This window comes from Opisthocomus hoazin, chromosome 2 (assembly GCF_030867145.1).
Source record: "Opisthocomus hoazin isolate bOpiHoa1 chromosome 2, bOpiHoa1.hap1, whole genome shotgun sequence".
NCBI lineage: Eukaryota > Metazoa > Chordata > Aves > Opisthocomiformes > Opisthocomidae > Opisthocomus > Opisthocomus hoazin.
Window position 1 is genome coordinate 58,440,640 of NC_134415.1, and position 20,766 is coordinate 58,461,405.

Below are 20,766 nucleotides of genomic sequence, written 5' to 3' on the forward strand. Positions count from 1 at the left end.
GGACTAAATCAAGGTGAACAGCAGTCAGAATGTGATAGGATCATCAGTAGAAAATAAAAAATGAAGATTTGGTGTGACTGTGTTTTTACAGATCTCTTGTATGTGGCAGCAATAAGACACCTTGATTTTATGCTGTGACTGGTTATTTTGTTGCCATTTGGCAGTCTTAGTCTTCTTGACCTTGTTTATGTAAAATACAGTACTTAGCTATAGAAGCAATATAGCGAGAAGAGCTGTGGTATACTGTACTCCTTTTAACTTTAACAGCTGCCTGGCTTCTTTTTATTTATTTTCATTTAAAGTGCTGTGAGATTTCAAAATACTTATTACCATATGCTGCAAAAATCTCTTGCAGTAATTTATTAAGTCCATAGTCCTTAAACTGTTATTGTATTCCTATTAAACTGGGATTTTGAAAGTGCTGTTAGCTTAGTGTTATAATGCCACTTTAAAAACAAGACCTAATGTTCCCTTTTAGCAGGGTGAACATTAGAAAATGACTGATAACTTGAAATGCCAGAGCCAGTCTGTGGTGGAGCCAGGCCATCAGTGGAGACCATTAGCTCCAACCTGAGAAGAATTTAAGGATTCTTCTCCCGAAGATGTAAACATGAATACTACTTCCTGCAGCTTTTATGTTTATTCAAGAGAGCAAACCCAGAAGAAAGTTTTTATTGTAAATGTGAACATCTGTTAGTATGATTCTGGTGTTACTATTTCAGTTCTGTTTCAAAATTCTAGTTGCTAAACTTCCTGAGGTGCGGAGGAGGTTCCAGTAAGTGTCTCCAGTTCAAAAGCAAACCAGAGAAACAGTTTAGCTGGATTTAAAGAAAATCATTAATTATTTAAAGCTTCTGAAACGCACTTCTATTTGGCACCTAACAAAGTTAGCTATTCCAGAGAATTGGCTTTTGAAAAATATGGGTTTTTCAGGCAGGATTTTTACTGGAAAGTTTTGGAAGTCAATGGAAAATTCAGTGGCAGAAGTGAAGAACAGATGGTTTAAATAAGTTTAAAAGAACTAATCTGTTTGTGCTAGATATTGTAGTTACGAGTTCTTGTTAAATTGGAAGAGATGAGTTGTACAAAGCTGCCGACTTTGTGGTCACACAATCAAATTTTTCACTGTAAGAAATGTAAGTATGTAAGTAGTAAGAATGATTCATAGATGCTGTTTCCTTCTCCTGAAACTGTGCATCCCTCTCTAGAGTTTATTTTGCCTACTTTGTGTTGCTAGGTATGAGACAGTTGATGTTTTTTAATCTTAAAAACATCCCAGTGTCCTTGATAAAGCAGCAAGCGTCTTGTGCTATGTTGGGGATGTCTAGCCAAGGCGTCCATGTGCTTGTGCTGCAGTGGGCTTTGAGAGGTTGTGAACTTCAACAGCAACTTCAACTGGGTTTGATGAAGTTGAAAACTTGCCTTAGCAGCAATGTGTTGGCATGACAGGACACTTGCTTGGAGCAGTAGGCTAGTCCAGGAAGAAGCAGAAACCAGACCTGATGTCCAAGCACTGTTACAGTGATGTAGTGTAGGATGGAAAGACACGAGCAATGTAGCAGCAGCAAGGCCTGGTCAGGTGTGGTGCTGGGCGGAAAGAAGAGTCCACGTGGATTTTCATTCAGATCACGGCACTGAAGTTTGAATGTAAAAATACTAAAATATTTAAGCAGAGTCATGTTGAACACATTGTTTACTCTTCTTCACTAAATGCCAGTATGGGCAGAGAAGAAAAGGATGCAAAAGCTTTGATTGCATTATCATTTATTTTTTATTTTTATTTATCAAGGCCAAACTGGATGGGGCTTTGAGGCAACCCGCTCTAGTGGAAGGTGTCCCTGCCCACGGCAGGGGGTATGGAACTAGGTGATTTATAAGGTCCTTTCCAACCCAAACGATTCCATGATTCTATGATCATCTAGGATATTATTCCTACATATGCATTCATATCTACATGTCTTCACTGAATTTTCTTTTGCTCTGATTTAGAATAGAATAGAACCGGGCCATCTTTTTTAAAAGAGGAGAGAAGTAAGTCTTCAAAATTCACAAGGAGATGAAAAATAATCCCTTTAAAAGGCCTATAAATGGAGCGTTGGATCCATAAGCTCTGTTTGTGTTGCAGTACATCAGCAGCGTGTGATGGCTTGTTCCTTTTGTTAGGTGTCTCTGCAGTACTGTATACAGATTAAATAGCTACTGCATTGCAGAGAGTTATTAATACATTACATTGCACTTTCAGTGAAGATGTCAGTGTGTCCTTAAGCCTCAGTGTACCCTGTGGTTGAGATATGGTGTTTCTTTTTTTAATTTTGCTGAGGATAACTTCTTAAGTAAATCCTTAGCCGATTGGGAATTACAGAATAACATCATTCCTGACCTCTATAAACTCCGCTTATTGTTCAAGTTTAGAAAAAACAAGGCTTTGTTCCAAAATAAAAACAGGTTGCCCTTCTCAACTCTGAATCCTGGTACATTACTAATGTGGCCTTACGGCATGGTGCATACAGCGGGAGGGAGCACGAGAAAGCGATGCAGCTCCTACAAGATAACGCAGTTCAACAAAAGCCAGACTCGGGGGTATGAAATGCTAGAAAATGAGAAGTGGTGCAAAGCCATTATTTTCCTGGCACATCTGTGTACTGTTTCACTGGCAATGCACATTAGGCGGTAAACCAGAAGGATTTTGAGTTTCCAGTCTCCTGCGCTGACACCTCTCAATGCTCCCCATGTTTGACGTGATGGGGGGTGGGGAATTGTGCTTGGGGATATCCTCGTGTATGGGGTGAGCTTCTGCTGGCTTATATGTGGGCATGTAAGGGAGAGCTGAGGTCAGATGTGGATGTGCAGAGGTGAAAGAGCAAGGCAGAGCAGAGTATGGACCTCATCTCTGTTCCCTTCTCCTCCCACCTGCAGTAATACTTCTGAGAGCTCCCTGTGCCAGCTCAGACCAGCGGCTGAAGCTCATGCTGCAGCCCGTGCTTGTACCGAGCCCGCTGAAGCAGATATGGGAAGCTCACTGTCCCCGGCTGCCTTAGGCTTGATGCAAGCCTTCCGAGTTCAGGAGGTTTCTCATTGCTAAGGGACGAAGTCGCTGGTATTGTTTGTATGTCGCTGGACATCGCCGAAGTGACCAAGCAATGCCCTATGGCTGGTTCACGCTCTGCAGGTCTGCCCAGGGGTTAGTTCAAACCTGCCTCAGGGATGATAAAAGCTCCGTAGGCAAGGTCAAGGTGGGCACAAGGTGGGAGGTCCCGAGGGGTGAATCATTAACTTCTGACAGAAATATGTGTGAATGTGGAGCACGGCAAAGGTATGGTAAAATTGCCACATTCGGATTGTTTGATGGAGTACCTGGATGCTGCACTGCATCTGTGCTGGGGACAGAGGGACCAGTGCTGGCCGTCCTGTGCCTGTGAGTGTGTCCAGCACGGAGAGATACATGGTGGCTCTGTCTGTAGCATTGCACAGATCTTGCAAAAAGGGTGCAAGTGGATGTGTATCTTCTGATGTCCATATGTGAGTATTAAAAAAAACCCTCTAAAACTGTAGGAGAATGTGTGCGAGAGAGAGCATGTCTCAATGATCTCAGATGTGGCAGCAGGTTGTAAACACCTGATCTTTTAGCCCAGGTAGAAGGGACTTTCACCCCGACGGCCCCGGCACTCGGATCAAAGTGTTTCGCAGCTTTGCGAATGGTCTCAAGGCTGCCTTCGCTTCCGCTTTCTACCTCCGGTTTCCTGCCGAAAGGCCTTGTTCAAGGACTGTGCTCTTTAGGAAAGCTCGGAATGAAGTGGGGGCCGTGTTACGTACAAGGAGAGACGGAGTGAATTTCAAGTATGAGTTTAAACACAGAGTATCTCTTTGTGGGCTAGGCTTGAGCACGCAGCTGTGAGAGCACACCTGGAAGGTGGTGCCAGCAGCTGGGAACTTTTTTGACTGGTTTTGCCTCCCTGCTCCAAGATAGAAATGCCACCACCGGCTCCACAGGCCACGAGAGCCTTCGGCTTTCCCACCGGTTAGCACTGGTCTGTAGCCATTTTTCTCCTTTTCTCTGTTTCTTCATGTTTGCTCCTATTTCTCCTCTCACTGTCCCCTTCCCTGCAAAGCTCTTTTCTGTTGTTTTTTTTTCCTTTTTTCCTTTGACTTGGCTTCTTTGTGATGTAGCACAGAGCACTTCATGGTTTCGTTTTCACATTTTCTTCTGGAAGTCTTTCCTCTCCCCTTTTAAAAAAAAACCCACTGAAGCTTTGCAAGCACCCTGCAGAAGCCTGTTCCTGTTTATGTCAGGGCAGAACAGGATCCAGAATGATCCTATTGCTGAGGCTCATCCTATTGCGTCGCGAGCTCGTGGGAGTTTCTAACACAAACACAGAAATTGCACAATACCAGCAGGTGATTTATTTGCCTGCCATGCTTATCGATATTGCCTGCAAATCAAGGAGCAACCTGTAATAAATGCTGTGGAAGTGGGGGCTCTATCTGACGTTTTCACAGCGTTGTGCCTGGAAAAATAGGAGCTAGTGGGTGTTGCTCAGTGAAGTGTGCATTTTGAAGTTACCCACAGTGATGCCCATTGTCCTGTCGCTGAATTGCATGATGTCATGTTTCATTTAGGGCTCTTAGCGATGCCGAAGACTGTCGGTGCGCTGGGAAAAAGGCGGTGAGAAAGTTGTGAATCAGGTTTCTCTAAAGCCTTTGTGTTTAGGGTTGTGATAGATAAAAGCTGACTCATGCAATATTTCTGGCGAAGGAGCTGTACAGACTAGTAGGAGCTTCTCATTTTACCTGAGTGCCCAATGAGGTAATTGGGGAACAGCTGAAGGCAGAGCCCGCGCCTCTCCTCTGCTGCACAGGTAGGTCCTGGGTTGTTCGGGGAGGACTGGAAAAATAGAGAGGACTTGGTCGTCCTGGGTGCGAGGAGCCAGAGACATTCCTCAGTGGTGAGATACTGTCGCAGAGGATTTTCCCTTGCAGTAATGTTCTTGGACATTAGCGTGCCTGGTTGTGACAGAGGCTGTTCTGCTTTAAATATTGGGGGGGGGGGGGGGGGCAGTAATTTGACAGACAGAGGCACATTAGTTGGTGACTTTTTTCCCTCATTGTAAGATTTCTAATAAATGGGATTTCTGTTGCTCAAAAGTTCAGTTAAAGTACTTGGCAGTGTATCGTTTGTGACAGTTCAGGCTAGAGATCTAATCCTACAAAACTGTAGCTCTCTAATGTGATTTTGTTCACAGAGGGTGTTAGTTTTAGAAATGGTATGTGTTCATGTGCAAAATTTAGTAATTAAAAATCTGCTGACCTTCACTTGGACAATGTTCAGAGCAGAGAGGGTGGGGAGTCTATTTAAGATCATGCTGGGATACTTGTAGTGAATGTATTTGAATCTTTCTCGGTCAGGCAGTTGTATAACATTGACGTTTCTCAATCCAGTGCTGCATTTGAATGTGATACTGAGTGTAGAAATTGTTCTAAACAGTCTTGCTTAATTGTATCTACAGTGTGAATGCTTTATTTGAAATATGAAAATATCTGAAGGAAAATACAGGAAAGATTTCTTGTAGTCTCATCACTTTTATGTGGCTAAACTTCCAGAGGATGTGAAGCCTGTAATTTCTGGTAACGTTGACTTTGTAGATAACATCTGAGGTGCTGGGTTTTATGCCAGGAGAAAGGCAACAGCAATACTAATAATAAATGTAAATCAACTTGTGTGTTTTTAGTCACGCAGTACGTCTTAAAATGTCATGTGCAGTAAACAACTTGGAGGAGTAGACACCTATATTTAGGTAGGGCTTGGGGATCTTTGTATTTAAATATAAAATTGATTTAAAGCACTTTATCTCTCATTGTATGCTAGTGTTCTAGAGTAGCCAAGGCTGCAGAGATAATGAAAAACCATTTATCATTACCACGAATATAGTTACAGGAAGGAGGTATTTGTTAAAAAAAGGTAAGTGATAGAAGAGGTGTATGCGTTTTTGGTGAGAACTTCTTTATGGCTGCATGCTGAAAACAGGAGATACGCCAAGAGAGTTGCTTTGCCGTGTGCCTGCAGTGTTGGAGCTAGTACTACGGTTGGCTGTTGGGGTGAAACGCGAGTGTCTCTTGCCCTTGCACCACTGTAAAGTAGGAACGTGTTGTTCTTGCTAGGGTTGTGCCGTGTGTCTGTGTGCTGTGTGTCTGTCTGTCTGTGTGGTCACACTGGGGAGGGGGTGTGCAGGAGGGAGCAGGGGGGTTTGCAGGGGCTGGGGAGAGGCAGAGACCGACTGAATTCATGCAAAGGCACAAACAAGAAATGACCTTGTCCGAGGAGCGTGTTTCCCGGTGAGTAGGGACAAGTAGTAATTATCCTCCTTTCAGTGCTGAACTAACAAGTAATTACTGTTATTCCTTAATTAAAATATGCAAATTGAAGATTTCTTCCCCCCCCCCGACTGAGTTAAATACCGTTATTCACAGCTCACAGAAGTTCTTAATATTATTTTGGTTTGTTGTTGTAAATGAAAGATGCCTAACAATAAAAGCAGGGAGGTGGGCCAGCCGTGGGTCGGGGCGTGCAGGGCTTTCTCGGAGCATGTGCTTCTGCCAGGGTCTGGGGGCACCCACAGTCACACGGACTGTGTGCAGCCTGGGTTTTGGGGAACGCACCTACCTCCCACTGCTGAAGTTGGTGGCTGGAGGGGAGGGGGCGTGTAGAGGAATCCCGCAGGGTATGGGAGAAGTGAGTTTGCTTTTTGTGGTAAGTTTGTATCAAACCCAGAAATTAGTAAGAGGTTACAGGGTTTGCAAAGGCACCGGGTCAGTCGTTATACATAGAGGGCAATCTTGGAGGAGTCTGTTTCCCCTCTCCCCCCACTCTCATTAATTCACTTGTGAGTTTTTCACCGGGCGGTCGGTACAGACCTAAGGCAGCTGGCGCAAGAGTGAAGTGACTTTGCGATAGAACTGCAGAGTAAAACCGTACCAGAGCTCTGCAAAGCCAGATGCAGACCCTGACGAGAGAGAAGAGGATGGGCACGCGGCTGTGGCCATGAGCAGCCTTCAGCTGCTGCCTTCTCTGATGGCCTTGCGACTGCAGGAGTCATCTCAAACACCCGTTCCTGATTTCAGCAGCGGGGGTAGTGCTGCCTAGTCTCGGAGGCGTTTCCGAAGATAAGCCTGTGGAGCCTGGGAAGATTTACAGATCCTGTGTTACTGGGAAGGGCTATGTCCCCAAGCTCTGACCTCCGTGAGCAGGGTGCAGTGTGGTTGGTGCCGGACGTGCCAGCTGGGCAAAGGGAGCTGCTTCCCGGGCTTGTGCCGCGCCGAAATTCCCGGTGCCCCATGCCTGGCCTTGCTGCTGGATTTGCGTCTGCAGGGGCACGGGGCTTTGGTGCCGTCTGCATGGGCCCCGACAAATACGTTTCGCTGGTTGTGGAGACGTAACAGGCAGTATTTTAGCAAAAGCTCTCCACAGAGAAGCCAAATGACCAGTTTATACCTGGCTGGGAGAGGAGTAAGAGTGAAGTAAAAAGTAATTTTTGAGGCTAGCAGCCAGGATGAGGCTTGGAGGACAGAACAGACCAAGATTTTCAAGTAACAAATAGTTTGCTTGGTGTAATTTGTGTAGAAAGGTACAGGAATAGTCATTTGTATAAAAAATGGAGGAACTTTAGTCAACTGTGTTGCATGCAATTAATTAGCTGTACCTGGCGGAGGCCTGGGGTTCACCAAGGTCAGTGGGAGTACAGGTGTTAGAGCAAGCCCATTTTAATGATTACAACTAATCTTTTTTGTTTTTTCTAATAAGCAATGGCATTAAACAAGAAAATAAGGGTGTTTCTTTGTTTAGTTTTTCTTAAGACATGTTAAGATCTCCCAATGCTTCTGGCTACAAGTATGTCCTATGAAAAACTACTTGTAACATTTATTCTGACTCATGTTTCTTTGACCTGAACTGTGTTTTGTTTGTTTTTTATATTAATGAGCCTGACAATGTTTGTGAAGCAAATATGACATATTAATACCTTCAGGTTATCTGAGAGGCAGACCACATAGCAGTGGAACACGAAGAAAAGAGCATGGAGTAATGGAATGTCACAGGAACCCTTTATTTCCCCCCTAAATGTGGCTAATCAGGTGTTTCTTTGTCATGTAATTTTAGTGAAATATCTTGGAGTAAGTTAGCGGAAGGGTATCCCTGTTATCTTGTTTATCCTGTGCATTTTTCAAGGGGGTTTACATCTGCACAGCAACGTTGTGCTTTCTAACTGAACATGAAAAATGATCCAAAGCTGATAACAAAAATACATTCTTCCTTATCAAAAATGCATACTTTCTTATCACAAGCAATAGGAAGGCAAACATCTTTGTCCATACCCGTTTAGAAACAAGAGAACTTCACTGCATTCTCCAGTTTTAAAGCAATAAACAGGGAAAATATTTATATTTTATTATGAAGTTTGTACTTGGTGTGATTTGTTCAAGAAGGGTAAGAAAATTTTTGGAGCTTATATGCTGCAAAACCAGAAGAACCAGGCACAAAGAAAGGCTATAGGTTTTTCAGACTTCAAGGTAAAACCAGAGGTACAGAGGTGCCAAATTAGGTTTTGAATCTGATGCCCATTTTCTGACCCGTGTAATGAGCAAATTACACTCAGTGTTAATTCCATGCGTTGCCTTGAGGGCAGTACTTCTCCTTAACAGAAAGCTAGTATCATTGTCGCTGAAATGGTGGTATTAGTTACTCATGTACAAATGAAATCTTACGCATTCAAGATAGACCAAATAAATCAAATGTTCTTGGGGATTTTTTTTTTTGTTTGCTGTGGATTTTTTAATTTTATTTATTTATTTATTTATTTTTAATTTATTTATTTTTAAGTATATAATAGTGTTTGATTTTGAAAAATGAGAGAGTGGCTTTCTGCTTTGAATGAAATTCTCCCTTCCCACCCCCGACCAACTGCAGCAGGAGCAGCGTCCGGGAGGTTGCTGCTGGCAGTCGCATAGCACGTCTGCCTCAGTTTAAGAAGTGACACCTTAAAGGCTGGGCGGGTTCAGTTTGCAGCTCGCTGGTTTGTGGTTGGTTTACTGAAGTTGCTGTCTAGAGCTGTAATTGCCAGAATGATTTTTGAAAAAGAAGATTGTCGCTGGAGTAAAACAAGGACTAAGCAACCACTGTGTCGGTAGCTTCAGTGTTGCTTTTCTTCCTGAATTGTCAGAAGTTTCCCTTGTTCACAGGACAGACATTCTGAAATTCTCGGAGTTTGAGGCAAGATTTTTTGGGTAGACACTTCTTGCTGATAAGAAATGTTGAAGTATTGAATTCACCTGCATCTGCTTTTGCAGATTCTCACAGTGCATCACACACGACTTGGCCAGAGAGGAACCTGCATTGCATCGTGGGCAATGTCCTGCAGGGCGCTTCGACAATAGGAAGAAAGCAGAATTGAAATGTCGGCAGGAAGACAGACGTCTTATTTTGTTGTTGCACTGATTTGAAAAACAACTTTGGGTCAGTTCAGCAGGGGGTAGTATTCTGGCTTGAGCTGAACAGTTTTAGAATGACTTATTTTCCCAGTAGAAAACTGAATTATTTGGCAGCACTGTTTCCTGCGGGAACTCTTTTTTTTCAGAAGCTGTATTATTTTCATTGGGAAATCATTCCGGTTTTAATGTTTTTGTACAAGCCACAGAACTGGTAATTGATAACTGCTTTTAGTTTTTGTTTGACTGTTAGCCTTACACTATTCAAAATGAAAGATACTGTCTGGTATCGCCACGTCATTCTTGAGTTGCCCAAAGCCTCCAAACCAGGGTCAGTGCTCAGCTTGGAGATAGCAGGGACTGCTCCTGACAGAGTTTGTTGGGGTTTTTTTTAACCTTGGGGAAAATCTTTGAGTCTCACTTCTCTCCTGTGCTGAGCCCGGGCAGTGCTAGTACCAAGCCCAGCATGCTGGCACAAGAAGGATGTGCTGGGGACGTGTATGTGAGCAGGAGGGATGCGCTGCCTGTGTAGTAGCCCCCAGTGGGGGTTCCCCACAACCTAGAAAGCATTAGAGCCACAGTGACCCCCAAATCACATTGTTCTGGTTATCTTTTTGTTAAAATAGAGTTGTGGCAGTTTTGTATGCAATAAAGCTTTAGAAGTGTCTGTTTTCAACTTCTGTGTTATGTGGGGCAACAACAGTAAACCTGCTTCTTCTGTTTATTCTTTTAGATGACTTCCACTTACCTCTTGATGTTTTACCGCCTGTGACGGAGGCCCTTGACTCCGAGACGAAAGGGGAAGATTTGCACAAGGAGAGCAGGCCTTTCCGCTACTGTGAAAAGAAAACCATGGACCTGTCGGACAGCGACCGTCCCGTCAGCTTTAGCTCCACTTCCTCCTCTGCTTCCTCCAGGGACAGCCACTGCTCCTTTGGAAGCAGGATGACCTTGGTTTCAAACAGCCACTTGGGCTTGTTCAACCAGGAGAAAGAAACGGGTGCCATCAAGCTAGAACTGGTCCCAGCCAGGCGATTTTCCAGCAGCAAGCCACGCAAAAACTCCCCTGCGGAGCAAGAGGATCCTGAGGAAAGCCTTGAAAAAAGGCTAACCATGCCAAGGAAAGCAGAACCAAAAGGAGCGAGCAAAAGCTGTGCAATGTCCCTGGTCACAGAGCCCACCAGTCCCAAGCTCCTCTATGTAGATAGAGTCGTCCAAGAAATTCTGGAGACCGAGAGGATGTATGTCCAGGATCTAAAAAGCATTGTGAAGGTAGGAGTCTTGGTTAGGATGGTGTTAAGTGTTTCATAATGCTATTTTTTACGTTGTTTAATTTCACAGCAGGACAGATGGACCTGAAAATGGAACTGACATTTGCTGGTCTTTATAAAAGAGTGAAACATCGTTGTTCTTGCGTGTTTCTAGTTTTTGTTTGATTAGATAAATCTAAGCTGTTACTACGTGTTTGTGAACAGGTAACAGAAAAATAACATTCTACAGTTGACAGCAGTAGTGAATGAAGAGTGGTAAACTCTTGCAATAACGTTTATTTAGCAAAGAAATGTACAATGCTCTGTTTCCTATAACATATAGGAAGAAGCAAACAGCAGGCAGCTTGTTTGCCCCTTTAAATGCTTTATCGAAGGGTCTCGCTCATTGATTCTTTTCCCCCCACCAAATCCTAGTCCTGCAAGTTCTTTCCTGCCTTTTGCTGTCTCCCTTTCATGCAGCTCACACCTGCAGTCTGTTCACTCCATGTCCTCAGCCTGTAGTACTGGATATGACATGTGTGTTTGCTGGAAAACCCTATTGTTTGGCTGTTATATGAAGGAATTATGTTTTCTTTAATACTGATTCTGAATGGATGATTTATACCCATTTATTAGCAGCAGTGAAGTTTTTGTCCAATCCCCAGATGAACAGTATCACTGGCACAGGCTGACCAGGGAGGTTTTGGGGTCTCCTTCTCTGGAGATATTCAAGACGCACCTGGACAGGGTCCTGTGCAGCCTGCTCTGGGTGACCCTGCTTTGGCGGGGGGGTTGGACTGGGTGACCCGCGGAGGTCCCTTCCAACCCCGAACATTCTGTGATTCTGTGATTCTGTGATTTTCCCTTTCTAGTACAGGGATAAATATGGACGAGTGCTCCTGTGGATTGTTCTGTTCATTCCATGCACTTGTAACTGTGCCATCAGAGTCATGTTCTTTTGTGTTCTCAAAGACGACAGTTAAGTCCCTTGGCTATTGTTTGTAGTCTCTGTACTTAACCTATGTGTGTATGACTACCCACAGAGAAGGATTTCTTGGGAGGTCCGTGTTTAATGTGCTGTTTGTAGGATGTATAGCTTTAGAGGTAGCTGTATGAGGTCATCTGCAATAGGAAGTATCAGTCGGCTGGAGACACTCTTCCCACTCACAGTTCCAAGCCCGCTTGGTCCCTTAAGCGATGAGTGGGGAAGAATGCTAAGGCTTTGATGACACAAATGCGCATCATGATTAAACACCCCCACCCCCCCTTCCAGACTTCTCCTAAAGAAGGCTTTTTCTACAAGACTGTATTGTTTCTGTAGCTGCTGTTTCTCTAAATTCACCTGTTGCCTAGGTTTCATTTTGGAGAGTTTAAGGTTGTCATACGCTGCAGAAGCAAACCAACTTCTGTGTGTAGTCACTGTTCACTAGGTGTGACCTCCATGGTTTTGGAAACCTTAGCTCTCACTCATCCTCCTATGCAGTAGACTATACAACTTGAGAAACTGGCACCAATCATTAAAATCTTGAAACAGATGTTCCATTTACAAGTAGGAAGGCCAAAAAATGATTGCTAGAAATACTTTAAGCATCACTACAGTAGATGTAGAGTAAATGTGGCAAATGGTCTTGAGGTTATGAAAGAACTGGAGGAATTTACCTGTGAAATACCCAAGTGTATTTCCTACAGCAAATAATAAATAATGAAACTTGAAAGCTTTGTGTGGCATTAGACAGCCTATCTGAGAGATAGGATGGTTGGCAGTGGGGCTTTTCTTAGGTAGGTGTTGAGGATCTGAGGGCTTCAAAGGTGAGGACAGCGGGGAACCAGCTACATCAGGCTGCTCATGTTCTTTGCTTGGTCTTAGTGGAGGGAAGTATGACTGGAAGCATGTTACAGAGGAGCCTATTTTTTATGTTTCTCAGGATTCTTTGCTCCACAAGTTACCTTAGCAATGCTGCAATGATTTATCTTGTGAGAAGGACGGGAAGGCTGCACAGACATCTGCAGGAGTGTCGCCAGCCTTACAGGACTCAATTACCCAGGCCGCTATGACTTGAGGCCATTTAGTTTGGCAGCCGGCTGACTGCTGCTGAGCCAAACTAAGATGAAGGGAAGCAGCTTGATCTGTCTTATTTTTCAGATAAACACGGGTCAAATTTTGGCAGCTGGTTAAGAAATGGGATGAGAATGGGAAAAGGGGAGCTGGGGAAGGGTCAGAGGACAGCTGCTGCCCGAGAAGGGTGTGGGAACTGAAGAGATACATGAAGGTGGGGGCTGGTGGAGGAATGCATAGGCAAATGAACCAGTGTGAAGTGGAGAGAGAAAATCATTAGAGGGAAAACAATATGAGGAAATGAGAGAAAACCCGGGAAGCAGAAAGTTGAGGGGAGTATGAAATTGGTTGGAACTGGAGCTCTCTAGCGAGTTCTGCAGCTGACTGCAGTACAGCAGCTTGTGTACACAGGCTAAAAATAGCAAGAAGGTTTTTTTGTTTTGGGGTGGGATTTTTTGGCAGGGGGAGGGAGGGAGGAAGAGGAGCAGGGCAGTCCAGGTGCAAAGAGCTAAAAGCTGAAGAGATGTCAGACTGAGGATGGTGTAAGAACAAAAAGGGAGAAATAAATAGGTACTATTTTAATCACCCTCCACCCCCAGCTGAGAACTGTCGGTACAGATCTAGTCCGTTGCTTTTTGTCCCCTGGTAGTGAGAATTTGCTGATGCTACTTTCTCTGTAGACAATGGAAACATACTTAAAAAGAATGTGTTCTTACTGTTGTTTCCAGCGCTTTGAAACAGGTTCTAGAGCTGGAACTGAGAAGGTTTCAAAACTCACGTCCATGAATCATCCACTCTCTAAATTTCTGGTGTAAAGGAAAGCATGTTTGCCTGCAATGCACAGTCAAGCTTTTTGGGAGGGGGTTGGATTTTGGGTTTTTTTGTTTTTATTTTTGGGGGGGTTTGGGGGGGATTTTTTTTGGGGGGGTGGTGGTGTTTTTTTGTTGGGTTTGTTTGCTTTGTTTTGTTTTTTAATACATCCACACTGTTTTTCATCATCCAGATCTTTAAACAGGCCTGGACCCACTATTAACCCCTGGGGTATGCTGCTGATTACTGGCCCCCAACTAGGTTTTGTGTCTTTAAACACCACCCTCCGGGCCTGTCCATTCAGCCAGTTTTCAGTCAACTTCACTGTCTGCTTATCCACCCTGTACTTCATCAGTTTGTCTATGAGGATCTTATGGGAGACAGTGTCAGAAGGCTTGCTGAAGTCAAGGTAGACAATATCCACTGCTCTCCAGTCATCTGCCAAGCCAGTGGTTTCATCGTAGAAGGTTGTCAGGTGGTCAGCTTCCCCTTGGTGAATCCACGCTGACTATTCCTGGTTACCTGCTTGTCCTTCGTGTGCCTGGAACTGATTTCCAAGATTAGTTGTACACAAATGTAGAGAGCATACACAGCTGTGTACAAATGACCTGTTAATATGGATCGTGTGAAGTTGCATATAGGATCCTGGTACTATTCATCTTATCCAAAGCCAGCTCATAAAGAGTTAGCCTAGCATAGTTTTTTGTGCGGGGTCCTTTCAATCAATGTTATCTGTAGAACATGTGGAGTTATCATGCTTGACATAAAAGACTGTGCAGTGAATAGCGGGAAACAGAATTTCACCCTTTTTGATGCCTTTATTGACCTAATGCTGTTAGGTCATTAATAAGTAAATAAATAAAAATAAACTAGAAAGACATAACTTCTGTTGGCTATTGAGTATCTGGGTGGCCTTTGTTCTTAACAGCGCCAAAATGCTAGACACAGGACATGCCTAATGTGATCTTTAACTCATACTGTAGATCTGCTGAAGTTCTCTGGCTTTCTTTTAAATTGCTAATAAGAAGTATTTCACGGGCTTAGGATGAGTGAGAGGAGGGCATACAGGCAAGATTTGGATGCCTTTGCCCAAGGATATGGTTTAGAAACAACTGCTTTTCTAGCCAGTACAGCCATTTTGCCTGTGACCTGAAAGAACAGTTGAAAGACGATTGTTTTGAGCCACACTGCTGTGATTCTTGCACAGACAAGCATTGTGACAGAGTGAACTTCTCCATTGTTTGGTATGTTTTATCAGATGATTTGTTAAGTATAATTAAAATTCTGAATTAGTACAGCTTAAAGTGTGTTTTGGGCAAGTTTGTGATGAGAAATCGAATACCTGTTCTTCCTGCTTGTGTCATGCTGACAGGTGTACTGGCCAGGGCAGAACCTGCAGACCTTCTCCTCTTCAGGACCCAGCCTGACTTTTTCAAGTAGTAATTTAGTTAGAATAGGCATCAACTTCAATTAGAGTAACTTACTGAAGTAACTTTTTTTTTCCCTAAGTAAAATGCTGTCCCTGAGTTTATAATAAAAATGCATTTTGCTCTTGCGGTTCATAGAACTCAGAAGCCTATAGTAGTAATTCGTGCAAATGCTTGTATCTGTAGAAAAAGACATCTGTGTTTTTGTTTTACCTTTGCAAAATGAAGGAATACACTGCAAATGCACTGTTACAGTGCATGCATCTGTCATGTTACATTAAATGCACTCTCATAGTGGTATCAGCCCGTTGAGAACGTCTAGATCCACTGCGTGAACCTCAGCCATTTGATATAAGAGCTCCTATCAGTAAAATAATAGTCGTAAAAAGTCATTGGCATCTACACAGTAACTAGAGGGGAGTGAAGCATGCATTGTCAGTGCATTTTACACGTTTGATGCAAACGGAGCTTGAGATTCAGGAAGCTTGAACTCCAACTGAAATCTGGGAAAATTCTTTTATGTGAATGAGTTCCTCTACCCTTTCACTCCAAACATGACATTTTTTTTAAACCATCCTGACTGGACTAGTTGAAGTCTCTCTGCTATCTCCTCTCCAGATCTTTTTTGTCCCCCACCCCTCATTTTTAAATTTAAGACTCCTCATTCAAACCTTTTTACCTCGCAAGTCCTGTTCTCCTCTGCAGTCTTCTGCCTACGATCTCCCCGTCCATCTGTCCTAAGTCTTCTCTCAGTAAATTCCGTCCTCATCCCTTGTCAGTCCATATTGTCTCATTTCCTCATGTGATTTATCACTTTTTTTGGTCTTTTTCTTTCCCATGTTCATAGTGTCTGCTGGCTGCGGATCTCTCTCTGTAGTTCTCTCGGTGGGTCTGAAGACACTCTTAAATAACTTGTCACAGTCTTTTTGCCAGATCTGTTGTACTTCTCCCTCCTATACCTCAGCTTTTTGTTCAGTCTTTCTTTTCTACTGACAACATTTTCATCACCATTCCTAATTTTTCTGCCCTCTTAAGTTGTGCTAACATTCAGTCTTCATCTTCTGGTGTCCATCAAGCTTTATTCCTGTTTTCTCCTTCCCATCTTTGTGTAGGACTCCTTTGTGTCTCCTCTGCCCTGGAACTGCACAGCACACTTCTCCACATTGTGTAAGGTTTGCGGAGGGTCACTGAGACACAGGAACAATCTTTTCCCTGCTCTTGCGTCAGAGGAGAGGATCTGAACCAGATGTGACTGGCAGCATCCGAGAATGGCAACTGTGCCTTGAGACCTTGTGAAGCCTGAGATGAAACACGCAAAGGAGCGTTGCTAAAAGTTACTATCGGGGATATGCGAATTTGAGGGGTTTCTTCCCCTCCCCTCCCCTGCACACCCACTCTCCCCCCAAAATGGTCAAATATGTGGAGATTTGGACAAAGACAGCAAAAGACATACTCTCAGAAACAAAGTCTCCATTATGCTCCAGTCTGCTACTGCCCCTCCTTGAGCTGTGAGGGTATGGTTCCTGTCCCCGCTAGTCAGCCTGGGGCTTCTCGGCTGCTCAGGGGAGAGGTCACCAAGATTTTTCAACCATGAGCAAAGGATAAAAAGGGTGTTGTTTCTCCAAAAGGCCTGGGGAAATGCTTTTGCTGAAATCTCCTAAAACAACTCTGCGAGGAGGAAGGTTTCTGGCATGGAAAGCTTCATCCAAGGTGAGGAAGTCTATGGAAGTTATATTCCACTTGGGTGGGGGAGGAGGTGGAGGGGGAGAAGCCTCCTGAGGGGAAACATTGGACGTTTGCAGTAGATACGTGTTGTGGCACCGATAATTAAGGGAAGCCCTTCAAGAGGAAGTCAGTGTAGGAGTTTTATTGTTCCCAGTTTCCTGCATCCTGGTGCTGTGGTTAGAGGGGGTCTGGGGGTCTCTTTCTATGTTTTAGGCAATTAGTTAAAAAGACAACTCTGAAGACTGCATGTGCCCGTTGTCACTTCTTGCGGTGTGTTAGTAAAAGCATAGCTGCTTGTGTGCTGGGTTTTCAGATGGCATAATTCTACCAGAAAGTTAGTTCATCCTAGGTTCAAAAAGTGGGAATCCCAGTATGGCTAAGTCATCCCAGTATGTTTGTTCCCACATTACACTTAACTTCCATTTGCAACCTCTTTTTCTATGGCTGCTAACCTATGTGCCTGAGGAAGATACCTTTAGATTGCTAACATAAGTTGCACGTGAAGGAAGAATACCTCTGTTTCACAGTACAGAATTCTGTCACCCACCAAAAAGAAATAGTTTGATTGGCAGAACTGCCCTTTGTAAGCATTTTGTGGATGAGAAAATTCACAAGTGCTTCAATGGAAAGTTTATTGAAGGTTATTGAGAAGATAACTATGATGTGAGAGGATGTACCAGTCGCTCCTGTATGAGCATCCGGAATTTTGTGGCACTGCTGTAGTCATCAGACTGTAATGATGTCATTCTTCTGCTGAGGTTTTTCATCACTTGTATTTCACTCGGTATAGGGAGCAGTGATGTGAGGTCTCACGATTAGTGGTTTTTTTCGGTGCATTAAAGCCAGAAGTTAGCATACCCTATCAGTGGCTGTAAAGCTTCATGTATAGGCACTGCAGGTTTGCAAGTCTAGTCTATGTGACAGAGATTGCTGACATGCTTTATTTATTTGTCTTAAATCTTCAGCACAAAAGAGAGAACTCAGGTGATGAGTGTGTGATTTTTAGGCAGTTTACTTTTAATTTCCTGATGAACAGAGTGATAATTTGGAAACAGGCTCTCCTCTCTGGCGCCAGCTGCAGATCCTGTCCCATACAGAGAGAAAAGATGTTTAGTTTAGATTTACAGTAAAACAGTGATGTTCAGAGTGAGATTCTTCCTTCTTTGAAATTCATCTTGCTATGACGTTAAAAAGCAGTTAAAAGCAGATTAGCACACCTGCTGTTGTTTCTGACTAGGGAATGATCCTCATGCAATTAGAAAATTTGGAGGAGCAGTTTAAATTACCTGCAAAACAAATATTGTGATCATGACAGTGAGAAGTTTAACTGTGATTAGTGTTTGGTGTACTTTTGAGCTGATGGACTTTCTCACTGCTTGTTTTCTCAGCCATGATGGAAGAGCTGTGTCAAATTCTGATCGACCTCCTCAAGGAAAGCATGGCTTAAAAGCAAGGGAAGATTTCTCCAGTAATATTGAGATATGATAGCTGAAATGAGATTGTGCTTGAGGATCTCAGTACATCTCTAAGAGGCCTTCTTGAAGTCTGTGAAGTTTAAACAGAGTTCCAGAAGTATAAATTGGAACAGAAAAATGTTCCACTTAAATGTGTTATAAATTTGGAAGCAGCTGTATTGGAGAATGTTCATGTTTTGTTTCTGGGGTTGCTGTTTAAAATTTGGGACCATAGTCCCCACTGGAGACTGAGAGGTGATGTATCTAGCAACACCACTAGGTATGTTACCGAACAGGTGTAGGCAGCTGTTCTGGCTACCCTTAAAGAAATATCTGAAGCAAGTCAGACTTGTTTCCACTGAGGCAGTAGCACTGTTCAGTTTTCCCTGCAGACTTCTTGCTTCCTGGATGTGAGTCGTATTAAACATCCTAAAGCAACCTAAAGTAATGGAAGTGTACACAAACTGTTGTTCGTGTTTGTGTCTTCAATAATTTTAGGTGAGGTTATTTCTGAAACTCCCAAGATCTTGGACAAAAATATTTTGCCAGCTATCTATGTTTTAAGCTTCTCATCATCTGTACCCTTAAATGAAACCAAAACAAAAGCAGAAACAAAACCCAAGCCTTGTTGTTCTGGGCATATGAGAAAGATTCTGGGCTTTGGAACAAGATGTTTTGTAGCTGTACAGTAAGAGTATATTGTGTTGTGAACAATCAGGAGTAACCTAACAGACCATTTATGTGGTAAAGGCAGCTGCTTGTGTTGTGGCACGAAGAGGGAGCTGTTTGTAAACTAACTTCGCAGGAAATACGCAAAGCCAGGGTTAAATATACTGATGCGTGTTTTTTCTTATCTGCGTCATCACTACTCGGTCTTATTTCTACTGGTAGCATTCATAAATGTCTTTCATTCAGCACCTTCCCGAGTATTTGAAAGACACTGAATATAATGTCCTTGCTGCCTTGTGTTTTCTCTGCCTCTACTTTGCACCCAGTTCTTATCTTCCAGCTAGATCGTAGAAACTTGTTGGGACAGGGACCGCCTTTGTCAGGTGATTGCCGAGCTTTAGTGTCTGCCTGGGACTGCGTACATTAAGACAGCACAAATATATAGCCAGAACTTTGTGTTTGTTTTAAGGTCAGCTCTGTGTTTGAACAGCACAAAAGAGAGAGTTATGGTGCAGTAATAAATGAGCTGTCTGTAGATGTACAGTGAGCCTTTCCCAAGCTCTGGGTGGGAGAGATGCGGCAGGGAGAGCTGCTGCTCTGCCAGGCAGCTGCGGAATTGCCGAAAAGCCCGGCTGCCACTGCTCTTGTCCTCCCTTTTCTTGCAACAGGGCGTAAATCGCCCGGCCGTGCTGTTCGCAACCTCCTACCCACTTTCTAAATGCGAGTGCATGTAGATAAAAGGGTGGAAATTAATCCTCTGTTCAAGAAAGCTTTATTCTCTTGGGAGGGGGGAGGCAAGGGGAAGATGTGTTTGAATACACAGTGTTGGTGGTGGGCAGGGGGCTCCGGGATGAAACTTGGCTCCGACAACTGTGCTGAGGCTGGAGCGGGAGGCTGTCTCCCTGCTTCGGGGGACATATAGAGCCTCCCTGGAATTTAGCAGGTAACAAAAGAGAGGTCTGTTCCCCTCAGCCTTCTGTCTCGGCGGCGGACAAGGAGCTGGACCGGGCAGAGCATCAGCTCTGGGACAGCAGGGTTGGAGAGGGCGGGCGGCAGAGCTGGGAGGACCAGGGCTGAGAGCCGAGAGGCTGGAAGGAGGAAGCGCAGCTCATGCTGCCAACTTTTTGGTGAATATACAAATGTTTTACTAAGATGATACTTTTTTTTTGTGGGAGGATTGGGATTTCTGTAAAGAAATTTCAAAATTTGGAAGTGATATCTTGAAGCCAAACAGATTTCTGCGATTCCAGCCAGACCATAGTTTCTGGAATTTTATTTGCTTGTTGTGGCCATTTCCATTTTCATCCATGGAAATATTTGACCACTTTTAAATTTGTTATATCATTGCTATTAAATATTACTTGTCAGTGAACAGTGCTCTTCTAGTAATCCATGACCTTTAAACCTGAGGGTTTAACAAACCACATAGCAGTCTCTCTCTGTTTTCTGCTCTCACCGCTCCCACAGATTAAGGTGGGGGGGTAGCTGCTATTTTTTGTGGTTTCATGACCAGACCGTTTTGCAAATAAGACAATTTTTAAAAGTTTTTGCTTGAAAACCACCCACTACTATAAGCTTCCATTTCACAGCTGTTCATATATTAATAATAAAAGGCATCTATAGGTCTCTGGGAATCATGTGGTTACCAAGGTTAAGATAAATGTGTTTAGGATGTGTGCAGATTTTCTTTGTTATGCTGGGTTTGCATTTTCATTCTTTGGAAAACAGACTCTTTCAGTTTCCCTTCTTGTGTTTTAAAATAAACATTTCTCTTCTGGAATGTCTCCTTTAACTTGTAGGCATATCAAGATCTCCTTTAAAAATGTTAACATTCATTTGCCTTACAAATTGGGGAAAGTTTATTTAACAGGGCAAGGGTCTACAGCACAAGACTTGGGTTC

General features: G+C 43.5%; 1 protein-coding gene across 4 annotated transcripts in view; it reads left to right on the forward strand.

The window, feature by feature from the left end:
• Nucleotides 1-20,766, forward strand: part of PLEKHG1 (pleckstrin homology and RhoGEF domain containing G1) — a 135,836-nt gene that overhangs the window by 75,518 nt on the left and 39,552 nt on the right. For all 4 annotated transcript variants that reach the window (XM_075413789.1, XM_075413790.1, XM_075413788.1 and 1 more), the window contains one exon: nucleotides 10,208-10,746. In XM_075413789.1, coding sequence (XP_075269904.1) covers nucleotides 10,208-10,746 — 539 coding nt within the window. The remainder of the gene's footprint in view (nucleotides 1-10,207; nucleotides 10,747-20,766) is intronic.